This window comes from Dermacentor andersoni, chromosome 8, assembly GCF_023375885.2.
Source record: "Dermacentor andersoni chromosome 8, qqDerAnde1_hic_scaffold, whole genome shotgun sequence".
NCBI lineage: Eukaryota > Metazoa > Arthropoda > Arachnida > Ixodida > Ixodidae > Dermacentor > Dermacentor andersoni.
The window spans coordinates 99,710,770-99,724,820 of NC_092821.1; the positions used below are offsets into that span (position 1 = coordinate 99,710,770).

General features: G+C 45.4%; 2 protein-coding genes across 3 annotated transcripts in view; one reads left to right on the plus strand and one right to left on the minus strand.

The window, feature by feature from the left end:
• Nucleotides 1-6,175, minus strand: part of ecd (ecdysoneless cell cycle regulator) — a 31,608-nt gene extending 25,433 nt beyond the window's left edge. Inside the window, exons 1-4 of the mRNA XM_050176881.2 lie at nucleotides 5,888-6,175; nucleotides 5,679-5,796; nucleotides 3,437-3,524; nucleotides 212-336 (exon numbers count right to left, since the gene is read on the minus strand). Coding sequence (XP_050032838.1) covers nucleotides 212-336; nucleotides 3,437-3,524; nucleotides 5,679-5,796; nucleotides 5,888-6,080 — 524 coding nt within the window. The 5' untranslated portion in view covers nucleotides 6,081-6,175. The remainder of the gene's footprint in view (nucleotides 1-211; nucleotides 337-3,436; nucleotides 3,525-5,678; nucleotides 5,797-5,887) is intronic.
• Nucleotides 6,176-6,337: 162 nt separating this feature from the next.
• Lamtor2 (Late endosomal/lysosomal adaptor, MAPK and MTOR activator 2) lies at nucleotides 6,338-13,470 on the plus strand. Of its 2 annotated transcripts, none has more exons than XM_050176901.3 (3): nucleotides 6,338-6,512; nucleotides 8,343-8,505; nucleotides 10,088-13,470. In XM_050176901.3, exons 1-3 carry the CDS (start codon nucleotides 6,445-6,447, stop codon nucleotides 10,235-10,237), a joined length of 381 nt encoding a protein of 126 aa, XP_050032858.1. In that variant the 5' UTR covers nucleotides 6,338-6,444; the 3' UTR covers nucleotides 10,238-13,470. The 2 variants fall into 2 exon arrangements, with proteins under 2 accessions (XP_050032858.1, XP_050032859.1); XM_050176902.3 differs by having other exon boundaries at nucleotides 6,345-6,512; nucleotides 10,091-13,470.
• The last annotated feature ends 581 nt before the right edge of the window (nucleotides 13,471-14,051 follow it).

Genomic DNA, 14,051 nt, shown 5'->3' on the forward strand with positions numbered 1-14,051 from the left:
GAACATATTCAGTCGATATCTTGTTGCGGTGAGTTAGACTTCCTCGGTTCGTCAGCGACCATCAGCATGTTTTATTGGCTATCTGGCATTCGTGTATGAGGGGTGCAATAAATGCTCTTCTGATTGTCTGCACTACTGCATTGTCGCTCCTTTGTCCTAAGAGCACGTTCGAGACCCCACAATATATACGAAATGAAAACAGCCCACTAACTTCGTCTTTGTAATTGGAGACCTGATCTGCGTGATGGCATCATCGATTCTAGGTGCCGGGACACATTCTGAGGCCTTGCCATTCTCCAGGGGGACCACATGCAGGCTGTTACGATAAATGTACACCTGTAAAAGAAAAAGTGGGGTGAGGATAACGTAACAGCATGTTAACAGACAACATTTAAAAGATCATGCAGATCTCGTGCACTGTAGGAAGCGTAAGAAAAGTTTCAATGAGCCAGCAAGATGACACAGTGCATCACGATAAGAAATGTGCATCAGATCTTGGTCATAACTACGTCCCATAATGTCATCAGCCACAGTGGCGCACCTTGCAGAGCAAAGCCAAATTTTATGCAGAGGGTGATAGTCTCGAGCAATCCTTTTCAGTCATGCTATCACCTTCACAACGGTGAGTGCGACTCGGCACCAGATGCAATGAAGTAGATGGCCGAAAGCATTTCTAGCACTGTATGAAGATAGAGAGTTTGGCACTGCACCAGATATGCTGCCAGCCATATATGCTGATGCGTCCGGTGCCAAGTCGTGCTAAACCTTGCAAAAGTGACTGTATCGCCGACAGTTACAGCTTCTAGTCGCCGAGGCAGTCGGCGATGACATGCCAAATTACAGCGGGGTAGGTAGAGAAAGCTTCGCTTTAAAGAAACAGTAAACAGCAGCTAAATGAACACAGCAAGGCCATTTTCTAGCGTTTTAACTGCTGTCGCAATAATACAGCACTGCTTTATTTTGCTTCATACCTCTGCGCAGTCTGCGGCCACTAGTGTGAATATTCCGGCACTTTCTGTTATGGTGTGGATATCTCATTTGCAGTAAATAAGAGCATGCGCTCGCTTGCAAGTAGTGCAACTACAAGCCTGTGTTCCACGTTTTGGTGGCAAAAGCAGCCAGCCTTCTGTTAGTCATGTGACACAGAAGATCACACCTGGTGTTCGGCCAGCATACCGGCTGAAGATTGGGACGCCACATCTCGCTACCACTTGCTTTCCTTCCGACTGGATGTCCGAGCCACATAAACATGCCTCAATTAAACTTCTGCGTCACTGCTGTGCCACCGACAAGTCACTCCTCGTTAAAGATGTTGCATCAAAGTCACAGGACGTCCTCTCCTTTCTGCGTGGTTCAATTACTCACACACCCCTTTCCCTGAATCATAGTGTATCATATGCATGCGACGCTACAAACGTGAACCTAAGTTAGTTAACTCTAGAAAAGTAAGTAGGGCACGATGAGCCTGATCACGTTTAGACGCACAACCACTGGGGTATAAACATTCGTCGAGTGTCGTGCACCGCAGGCCAAGGAGATGATAGTTTCTCACTAGCGACATGCGCTGCCCACTGAAAGCGGAACACTCAAATATAAGGTGCTGAAGTGTCTCGCAGCAGCCACAAGACATACATAATGAACTTGCCACATGCCCTTGTCTGTATAAACGTTCGTGCATGTTCATGCAGCCAACCCTCAGCTTGAGTAGTTGTGCTCTAGCACGATGAGGCAAGCCTCGACCACGAATGCGGGGCAGGAACGTTCCATTTGCGATGCGCTGGTCTGGATGCTGCTTGAGTAGGTGGCGAAGAACCAGCAGACGAGTGTCGTCAAGCTTGCACAAAATTTCTGGGCAGTCACAGTTGCTATGAGCGCAAGTTGAAGCGAGCTGATCAGCCAACGAGGGATACACCACGTGATGAAATTTTGCTCGCAGAGTCAGTAATGCTGGGCACAAGTGGACAATCAATCTCACTACGTTGTAACCTGCTAAGGGCAGCACGGGAGTCCATAAAGATGGCAACGTTCGATGTAGTTAACTCCTCTTGCACATATTTCAGTGCAACATTAATCGCTGCTAGCTCCGTAGTTGTTGACAAAGTTGGATGAGGTATTTGAAAGATATGCCGTACTTGAGTTGAAGGGCAGAAAAAAGCTGCACAGGCACCTTGACCGTCGCTGTGTACAGATGCATCTGTGAATACTTGAAGATAATCTGGAAACTTTTCGAACATGTGAGAGTGAGCCAATTGGAATATTGCCAAAACAGGCATATCAGACTTTTTGTGCATGTCAGGGATTGTGAGGTAAATGGGGAATACGTCTTTCGTGATATCTTTTGAAGGCGGAGGCGTATCTGAAGCAGCATGTTTAGAAATGTTAGTGATATTGATAAATAATGCCACCATTTTTCCCATGTGAGATAATGGGCGGTGAATGAGACGATCAAGGAGCGATTGACCATTAGATGCACGGTGCAGACGCTCAATATGATATAGAACTCTCTGGTCTGCTTGCAGCCTCAGGGGTAACTGATGCGCTTCAGTGAGTAATGCAATAGATTGCGCCTCACGAGGTAATCCAAGCATTAGTCGAAGGGCAACGTGATGATCTCGCTCCAGTTGGGCCATCAAACTAGGTGGTATGTTCAGGACTGGTAATGCGTACATCATGCCTGAGAGTACAGATGATTGGTACACCTGAAGAGCCGTTGTTTGGTCGCAGCCAGCACCTCTAGCAGTCAAGGCGGCCACATAATTAAGGAGGGAGTACGATTTGCGTCGTACAGATTTAACGGCAGGACACTAAGAGATGCAATCATCCACAATTAACACCAAATAACGGTGTTGTCACACCCAGTTTATAGGCGTTTCGTCAAGATACAGCCGGCTCATTGTTCGACGAGTGCATTGTTTAGGGTGATATGCTATTGCAGCCGACTTAGCAGCTGATATGAGCAGGCCAACTTCACCCAAGTACTCTGAAGTAGCGTTTAGAGCTCTCTGCAAGCTTGCACGAAGCCGCAGACCAAGGTGCGAAGGGCCGCTTATCCACAGAGCAATGTCATCTGCGTAGACAGCTATGCTCACAGGGAAGTCACTGTCCCGAGGCAAACGACTTGGAAGTGCGGCGAGTACGGCGTTGAACGAAAGCAGCGATAATACGCTGCCCTGTGGGACACCGCAGTTCACATTTCGGTATTCACTAGTTACTCCTCCGACAGGCACTTTCATCCGGCACTCCGATAGAAAATTATGCACACACACAAAGGGACAAATGAACAATGCCATGCTGCATCAACTGCTGCCCACTATGCATACCCATTTGATTTGATCGCGACTCCACACCAGCTGCTCATGTTCATCTTACAAAGTGTTCCCCATCTCTTAAGGGCATGCTAACCAACAGGCTTGGGCCACAGGCTCCACGCACTCACTCGGTTTTCACTCGTCTCCGGGTTCAACCACTTCGGAAGGTGCTCGGCAGCCTCTATGAGCAGGAACTCTCCGTCCGTGTCCTCGACCCTGGGCGCAGACAGTGAAAAAGTCAAGGCTTACACTCAAAGCCATTTTCATTGCGATGTTTCTTAACCCTTTATTCTGCAGCCAGTTTACATACAATGTGACCGCATCTGGAAATTCTTCTTGTACAAACAACAAATGTGAGATGTGGCCACGCAGTTTACAATTACGCAGATCCAATGCACATCTTGGAACCTATGTAAAAGTGGAGCTTTTGTGAGGCAGTTAATTAAATGCTGCAAAACTGCTCATCTTCTGTGAAGCGTTTTGCAGCATAGCGGTTACATGCCTTACTGGCCAACCTGCAAGACACAAAAACAACAATCATACAACAAACTCCTGCCACACAACCCACGTGACCGTGGAATACACAACCTCCAAGATATGACGACTTTTCATCGCGCCATCTCCGGGATCAGCCCAGTTTACGATTGCCCTCTCCCCAGAGCAAGAAGCCGACCGAGCAGACACACAAAAACCTAATAAGAAAAAAGGCATGAAAAGCACCACTTTAATAAAGGAATTATGCACTTCAAGGGGTACATTTGTTGTACTGAGGATGTTTAAAAAAAAATTAAATTATGGGGTTTTACGTGCCAAAACCACTTTCTGATTATGAGGCATGCCGTAGTGGAGGACTCCGGAAATTTCGACCACTTGGGGTTCTTTAACGTGCACCTAAATCTAAGTACACGGGTGTTTTCGCATTTCGCCCCCATCGAAATGCGGCCGCCATGGCCGGGATTCGATCCCGCGACCTCGTGCTCAGCAGCCTAACACCATAGCCACTGAGCAACCACGGCGGGTACTGAGGATGTTTATGCACTTTGTTGTTTCATGGCAGAATACTGTAGGGAATAGAGCAGGCCACTAGCACATCTGTAGGGGCAGTACATATAATTTGGATCGTTGTACAAGTGCTGTCCTGTGTATAAGCTACTCGGCAGGATAGCAGCAGCAGCCATTGTCAGCAAAGTCTTGGAGGGTTCGCTTAGAAAGCTTCACTTTATAAAATAAAATATGCCAATCTTCATGCAGACACCGACCGAAACCTCACACAAGGAGTTTCAAGTGCAGTCACATCTTAGCTGATTGCTATAACAATGCATGCCAGCTACTGGATGCAGTGACAAATTAGGAAAGGTGTCTATGGTGGATGGAAGCCTCCTGTAACATCTGGGCCCACAGCTCAACTGGCCGATCCTCCCATTTCTGGATCACCATAGGCTGCTCATCGCCACTAAGTCAATAACATTGATGCTGCGTTAATCTAAACAGTTTCCACATGAAACGTCGCCCTTGTTTATCTCCTGCCGTGATGAGTGTTTCTTGTCCGTGCAAACTGGTTCAATATTCTTGTGCATTTTCACAAACTATTGGCTCAGTGTGAATTTTTCCCATTAAGTTGAGCATTAAGTGCAGTGAGTGCCTCCTGTATCTCTGCTGAAAATTGTACTTGTATGTGCTTGTTCAAAATGGTCTGTGTAAGCGAGTGTGCGTCATCATTCCTCATTACTTATCAAACATTGTGTTCTTGAGACTAACAAAAGTGCAACCCGAGTTCAGTTAAATACAGTAAAGCAGTGCAAGAATTCGAACGTTGAAGTGTAAATCCGATCATTTAACGACTTCCAGCATCGATGCAAGAATGTCGGTCTATACCTAATTGTGAGCAACTCTTTAAAAGAGGTTGAATACGTTTAACCCATTTTAGCACTCCGCTCCTTCTAGGTAGCACATGCGCAGACTTGGACTCGCGGAACGGAGCGGGCTCAATTAAACGTGCTGACACAAGCTTATAACTTGATCGGTTACATGTCTGCTGTCAAAGAGCATCAACGGCCGGCAACTTAATTTCGCGAAGTTATTTACTCGGAGACTATTCCCACGGAGATTATCCAACTTGCCGCCCGCTCCCGTCTAGTTAGATGATGAAGAGCTGTGCAGGGAAACGCGTTTGTTCGGTCGCTCTTCATCTGTTGCTATGGCAACGACGTCATTCCACCAGGTGAGTCAGCCACGCCTAATCGATGACAGTGCGCCACAGAATGCCAACTCGCTGCGTGGACTACAAATGACCACATTCGTACCGGAGCACAACTTGAGGACATCAAAAAAGCTCTCCACTGTGCGATAAATAAGAGTGCTCGAGCTTACTTCACGACCAAGTCCTTGTCATCCTTGGTGAGCTCGTACAGCAGATACACGATAAACCACTCGTCCTCGACGTTGTCGCCGAAGTACGTGCTACCTTCCAGATGGGGTGGAACACTGTCTGCACATGCATGACAAGAGAAGAAAACAAAGAAACGTCCTTCGATGACTTCGATCGAAACTGACGCGCCCCGCGGGAACGCTCTGCTCACCTCTTTGTGCGTCAACGACGCACAGGTTGAACTGCTCGTCCTGCCAGATGTAGCTGGTGATTAGCGGGAGGAGCTTGGCTGTGTACAGCTCGACCCTCTTTTCGAGCTCAAGTCTCGCCTTTGCGGGGTTTTCGAGCCTTGGAAACAAATAATAGCGGACCGTGTCGTCCGCAACTCGCCTGGCCGCCGCCATGTTTGAATGCGAAACCGTTACTCGTCTGCTTTCGCGTGTTTGCGCAAAACAAAAGATCAATAAATAATTGTCCTCTCTTGTACAGCCTTCTGGGCGTTAAATGTAGAATCAATTATTTTGGCCGTCAGATGGTTGTAGGGACCTTGTTAGTTAGTTTTTTTTTTTACTTTTACAATTTTTTTGAAAGTTGCGAGTGATAAGAGGCTGAATCAGTTTCTCTTCACAGAGGTCGCTCGTTCACTCGTCATATGATTTTGTGTTGACGCCTTTGCCTCCTCGCTCTGACGGCCCTTGACATTTTTACGGTTCTCGGCGGTTCGTAGCATCAGCCACCTTCCGAGTGTCGTGAAGCCGTGCGAAGAAAATGCTCAAGCCACGGGCGCTGACTCAAGTATTGTCGCAGGCCAACACAAGTGGCGTGCTTTGCACCTTGTAAGCTTGTGGGTGGTTGTGTTGTGTTTGCCGTTCCAGTGGTGGAGCTAAGTTCTTACGGGCGTCTTTTGCGATTGATGCGCTGGAATCTTCTGATGTGGCTCGCTTGACAGCACATCGTGTGTTCGGCTTTGTTCAAATGTAACTTTTTTGGGCGTCGGGTATATCACCGCACGCGAAGTATTTTGGTCACCGTAGCCATTTCCTCTGCCCCGATGTACTCTCATTTCTTGATGTTCGACCGGACGTACACATGGTGACAGATGTAGTCTTTCTGTGCACATAGCGTGCGAACGTCCAGCTGTGCTTAGCTGCCGATTACTTATAAGCGGTATTGTCACGCACAAATATATCAGCTACAACTATCAGCTAATCTGGTGTTCAAATACACGCGTGCCACTTCGCAACAACTGAACACATGGGTTGGCTCAGTCTTGACCGTTCACTTGATACGCATTCGCAGTCGTTGATAAGAACATTCTGGACATTATGATTGCTGCGCTGATCGAGCTTAGCCATTTTAAATAAAAAAAGGACCCTAGTAGTTTTGCCGGAGCTAATACATATTACATTTCAAAAACTGCCACTTGTAAACATAAGCTACATTTTGCAACTCTTTAAGGACGCTGTGTGGCAGGAACCGGCAACACAATACTTGCAATACCCTCTATACATACTGCATTGGCTGCCCCCACAAGGTCGTGTGTCAAAGCTCTACAGACTGCTGTCAGGCTAGATGATTTAGGGGCAATGATTAAGAGGCCCGAGGGTGTAAAGTCTGAAACTCGCTTATTATTGAGAGCGTATCAAAATGTCATGCAAGCAAAAGTCACTAAGAAACATTAAATGTTTACACTGTGACGTGCTACGAGGAAGTAGTTGTACGTGCCACTTCTTTAGAGGGAGAGCAGGCTTCACACTCGACAAAAGCCTCATGCATTCGCTGTGCCCAAATACGCATTGTCACAGCGCCTGTCGCGACACCTCAGTAGTTATGGCATTCTGCCGTTGAGCAGGAGGCCATGGATTCAATTCCTGGCCGCCACGGATACATTCTTATGAGGGTAGAATGCAAAAGGCACTTATTTCCCCATCTTTGGGTGCACATAAAAGATGGCCATGTTGTCAGAACTAATCCAGGGCCTTCCTCCACTATAGCGTCCGTTGTAGACCCTGTGTTGCTTTGGAATATCAAACACCATAAAAAAAAATATGAAGATTTCATACTTTACCTTGGAGGATGCATTTTGTTGGCCGCTGTGAAATTTGCGTTGCATAATGATTGCGAAAAATCTGAGGGCACCCAAGCGCTTCTTATGAGTTGTGAATGCGAAAGCATTAATGTCCAATTGGAGGCCGCTGAGCGGTCCCTCGAATTGAGCTCTTCGCGGGCAAGCGAGCACATTGAGATATTTCGCACGTTTCGATTTGACCTTACCAAAGCACAATTAGAACGCAGGCAAGAGCTTGCGCGGACAAGGAACGGGGGGATAACTCAGGCTTTCGAGCGGGAGGGTGAGAAGCTGTTGCAGCGATACCTGTCCCCTCATGCAACACCTGGCGCGCTACCAGTGCAGAAGGTGTTCCCTTTCGCCCGCTGTGCTACACTGAGGCATGCTTGTGATATGGCATCGCAGCCAGTGGGAATTTACCTGCCGTTTCGCTGCTGCAGATGACAGACGCCAGCTTTTTCGCTCAGTGAGCCGTTTGACACTCTCACATCAAAATCCACACTGGCATCCTGGAAAGAAGAATAAGTGTAGTCTTTTAGAGCCCTCAAAACATTCAGTATTTAATTTCCAACCTCATTCAAATGTGTCTTCCCTGTAGGCTGCTGAACCGCGAGGGCACCCTGCTGGCCTACTCTGGTTACGCAGACAAGGACGCCAAGATGACGGCAGCCATTGCCAGCAGTATTTGGCTCGCCAACGAAAAGAACGCACATGCTGCCATCAATGAGGGGCAGCTCCGGCTCGTCATTGTCGAGTGCGAGGTAACGATTTTGCCTCCTCTGGTAACCTCAAAACGCATATCCCGCACCCACCGCGGTTGCATAGTGGCTTTGGCATTGTGCTGCTAAGCATGAGGTCGCGTGATGAAATCTCGACCGCCGCAGCTGCATTTCGATGGGGGTGAAAGGCTAAAACGCCTCCTGCTTACGATGCATTGGGTGCATGGTAACGAATCCCAGGTAGGCAAAATTAATCTGGAGTCCAACACTACGGCGTGCCTCATAATCCGATCGTGGTTTTGGCTGGTAAAACCTTAGAATTCTTAATTTAACATGTCACTTGCAGCATTGCATTCACTGTTTAAGTAGGGTGTGTGACACAAGATTAAAATGAACAGAACAAATAGGAAGAGACAAAAAGAGCTCCAAACTTCCCAACTAATTTTGTTCCAGGAAGCACTCAATATATAGGCAGAGAACATACATGTGCATACAACCATTACATTTGCCGCACTTGCATGAATGCTGACAAAATAGCTGAAATCGTAAGACAGCTATCACAAGCCAAGGAAACATGGGCAAACGGAAACTAAAATATTAAATTCGCTTTTGTGAAGTAAAATCAACGAAATGCTAATGCAAGGAATCACCTTCTTTCTTTATGTGAAAGGCTTTAACACAGCATTCTAGCATTTGTTTTGAACACTAGAGGCCATGTTCCGACTTCATTTGTGGAAGACAGTGCTTCACAAACAAGACAAGGCAGGTCACAGACACAAAGGCAATAAGCAGTAATATGAAAACAGAATTGCACACATGGCCTAGATAACCTTGAATTACCGTTACATGTGGAAACAAGGTGATTATAGGAGCGGCCACAGTGCCCGTATGTCGTGTTCATGAAGTGCTATGTATGGCTTACTTATGCACATTGGCCCTAGCTTACGGATGTAAAATGCTCCTATTAATGTGTGATTTCATCACTATGCCTTAAAAAACTTTGCTTGCTTCCTAGTCGTATGTACAGGCAGGCAGGTAACTATGCTCATATTGGCACGTGTACTTGTTTCTCTTTCTCGGGTGACCGCTTCTTCACCGGCTAACAAAGATAAAACGTTATTGCTCGGCGCAGGACACGACTGCATGTAACGGAAGTTTCTCAAATGTTATTGATGGTTGTATCCATTGTCTGTTGGCTCCGAATCTTGTGTAATCTGATTGTATGTGCACCACGAATTGTGTAGTACTTTCTGAAAGACATGCGGGCACCAGCAATTATTCTGGAACCTTCTATGACTCATGTATAAAAACCGCACTTGTCCCGCAGATCACATTTCGGCGATCACTGACTGTGTTCGCCACTATTGTTGTGCTTTGAGTGTAGCTTGCTTTTGTGGGAACAGGTTCGCCCACTAAAAAAGTTAGCTTTGTCATTCACAGTTCTGCGACTGTTTTCTTCATCACTACAATGTGATATCTCTTGGAGGTGTAGGGTATCGATCCCCTACCTCCCAGGGATCGAATGTATAGTCTGCATACATATAGCAAGTTTCATACTACTGCTCAGAGTAATCAGAGATCAAAAGGTTACTAGAAGCCTTTTTTTTTTCTTCTCCACTCTAAGCAGGATGGCCAGGTGGCCATCACCCAGGTTGCCAACCTGCTTCTGTGCCTACATGCCAAGACCAGCGTGGGACAGGGTCTGCTCAGGGCCAAGGCGCGCGCCCTTGTCGAGTACCTCGAGGGCCCCCTGCTCCAAGTTGCCGTCTCATAGCCAAAAAGAGCCATCCTGAGTCTTTGCCTGTCAACAATGAAGTAGGCCCCTTGTGTAGAGAACTTTTCACATTGTGTGACTGTCAAATTTAGGTTGGTTGCCGGGGCAATGGAGGAGAGTGAGCCATTGTTTCATAGTACGAAGATAGAAGACATGAGAACTTGTTCAGAAGGCACAGTGATAGCTGTGAAAGAAGGCGGGTGTAGTTCCACTGCTTCATCACAATTCATTTTTCAACGGTGCTAAAAGCAGATGGAATGCAGGGAGGTTGCAGACGAAGCAAACACCCATCCCCTGTGCATCTTCTGCAGCATCTCCTCTGTTTCTACCACTATTAAATCGTAAATTGCAGTGCTTATGAAGCTGGATTCACATGACGAATCAAATTGTTCATTCAGATCGCAGATGAGTGTGAAGTGGCTGAACTGCAACAAGTTGCAGTGCTAGCAGTTCTTGTGTGAACTGCTAGCAAGTCAGTTCGTCATGTGAATCCAAGTTAACTATCTAGCCAACTATCTGCTTGATTTCAATGCTAAAACACAGGGAATGATATGCCATGATGGTTTACATAAATTTTGTCTTTTCCTTGCCACAGAACACAGGAGACAAGTCACTCAACTCTTTTACTTTTGCATAAAATTGTTTCTATCTACATATGGTGTGCTTGTGTATGTCTGTTCCTAAAGGAAGTCATATTTCTTTTCTGAACCATATATCACTCAGCTTGAGGCAGTTCAACGTTAGGTTAAATGAAATGAAAATGTGTCGTCCCCAAAGGTTTCAGTTGACTGTAGATGCTCTGCATGATCTTGTCTTCATCATGTCGGATTCCAACTCATCCTGTCAGCTATGAATTATTTGTTCTGAGAGAGAAAAGTGACAAGTTGGCTCAGTACATAAGTGTTAAGCCAGGTTATCGGTAAGTTGCCTTTGGAATATCAGAGGTCGGCCATATCGTGAGCTGATGCTTGGTAAGCTAGAAATGATATGAAATAAGAGACGTAGAGACACCATCTGCTAATTCTTTTACCAGCCCCTGCCCATTCATGACATTGCAGATTACTATGGCATTTGCTTTGGCCTAGGTACTACCTTACTGAACAATGAAAATGGCATTGTGTTTGGAAATAGCACAGACTGGACTTTGTAGTTTGAGGAAGCCTTTATTGCACCAAAGCAGCCAGAAAATGCAAATATACATATTGAGAAATTTGTCATGTCACAGTGAGGCCGCGGGACATGATTTTGGCATACATCTCAAAAACGGGAGTGTCCTTACTTCCGCTAATAATGAACCCTTCACAGCCAAACGAAAGTTCAGCCTCGATATAATGAAGTTGGGAAAATTGTTTCATTACATTGAAGTACCATAGATCTTTGTGTAGGAGCAACAAGTGGGGTGCATCCTGCAGAAAAATGTGTGCATCATTCAACCACTTGACAACTGGAGATTTCTCTGCAACAGTTGAAATTTTGTTGCATCTAACTTCCAGATATAAATACATTTTATTGTTTGAGGCTAAATATACATGGTCTTCTATGGACAGTACAATTCATTATGTTGAAGATTCCGTTACATTAAAGTTTAACTGTACAATTTTCTGAGTGCTTTAGCAGTCTAACCTGATGTAGTGTTTTGCCTTGGTGTTCCTGGATCTAGAAGATAGGCTAGCATTAGGGTGAGGTTGTCTAGAAACCAAAACAAAGAGCAGGGCATAATGGTAGTGTCATGCCTTTGTTACAACAAAACATCAGACTCAAAAATATGTTTTTATATCCAATATTTGTTATGGGGATGTATTAGTTTCAAGTTAATATTAGCAAGAAACAGTTTAAGCTTACTGCATTATATTCAGGTTGGACTGTACTGCTGTTGCATGGGAACTCTCAAGCACGCTTGAGTCTTTTCAAATCAAAACTTGATTCTAACCGATCGCTGTGACATGCCACTTTCTATCATGCTTCGCTTGACGCTGCTGTGCCCACACCCACTTCAGGCTTCAATCGCACTGAAAAAGTTCAACGCAGATCAACTTCAGTGAGAATCAAAGGTGGCCACGGGGCAGGCATTTCAGTTTCAGTGGCGTGATGCGCAGAATAGTGTGCCCATACTTTAGAGATGTTTGTGTGTTGCTGTCTCTGCAACACCTGCATTTAAGGACTTCTCTGTGCATGTTTCAACTTTTACAAAATGACGGCCCTGTTGAGGATGTTTCTATCTAAACCAAAGACAATGAAGCCAGAAAGCTTAGAAGCTTGTGGTTGCATGTGGCAATTCAGTCATCCAGCGGGCTGGCATATTTGTCATGCTCTTTGAATGAATGCGTATTCGAAAGTAATTTGTGGAAGCAGTTAGAAATGAAATGAAGATGTGTAGGAAATGATTAAGTAAGGAAAACAGAATCGCGTGGAAAGTGCAATAGCATAGAATAGTACCCTCTTTGTGTGTGTGGCTGAACATGAAAGTTGTGGGTTCCCGAGAATGTATGTTTCTGATCAGTCACATACTTGCTGCTGTCGGATGAGCTTAGAAGAGGTCACTGTTCCAGGCAGGTGGAGATGGTGGCCTGTTTGTACACCTATTTTAAATTTGGCAATACAGGCTAGAACATTATGTTTCTTAAATTCTGTTACAGCATCTCGCCACGATTGCTGTCATTTGCAATCCACTTAGCAGTTTTATGGTTGGTCGAAGAGGTAGTTCAGTCACTAAGCCTTTTTGATGTGCCTGCCTTGTGCACAGTACAGGAAGGTTTGCTCATTGTTTACAACGGCGTTTTGTGTTCAGCCCGTCAAACATATCTCTTTAGTCCTCCAAAATGCTGCGCCAGGTCCTTTGAAGTCCTTGCGAATTCTTGACTTTTTTGCACAATATACTGCTACAAACCCTGCGGTAACTGCAACACCAGATTTCACATCCATCATCTTGCTATTGAATTCCACATCTGAGGTGCCTTGATGCGACACTCATGCTTTGGCATCCCGCACTAGAAGTACTAATGCCTAATACCCAATGGATAGAGAGCGCAACCTTGCAAGTGTTTTGCCTGAACACAAGACTGCTGCTGGAATGCTGTCCATCGGTGCCCCAAAGAAGGGAGCAACCTCAAATTACTGCCACGGACAGGCACGCTTGCGAGGTTGCATGTGGCTGCCACTGAGTGTGTACAGGAGTGTTTTGTTGAAGCAAGATGTTGCTTTGCATGTTAGGAATAAAGTTTACATTGTCTTGACTTCTGTTTACTGTTTGCATAGCTTGGATGCAGAACCTTGCTGTGTGAGACAATCTAATCTATGTTGTGGTATGCGAGTGCACATCTAGAGGTTGTGTTGCATAGGTCCGGCAGAATAAGCGAGTTCTCACTCACCAATATTTTTGCAGGCTATATATGGGGCGATCGTATTTAAGTCTTATGTAATTTAAGAAATTTGCCTATTGCAGATAACATAATTCTAGTATTTGAGCAGGATTATTCAAAGCTTGAAAACATTTCTTATGTCCCATCAAAGTTCTACCGATGCCATGTGTGTATATACCTATGCCACGCGTGTATAAGGCGAAAACAGTTGTACGAAAAGAGAATGTAAAACAAGTGTGGTATGTATTTGCTTTGTCACAAGCATGCAGATTACACTTAGCCTGCAGAAAACAATGGACGAGATTTTATACTAAAAATTGTAGCACATAATTCCCGCGGCGGATATACTTGCTAGAGAAATCTAAACTAATTTTCAACTAATTAACTTGCTATTAATTACTTTACGGCACATGTCGTAATTTACGGATTGTAGCCAGTGAGCTTGAAAAGCATAT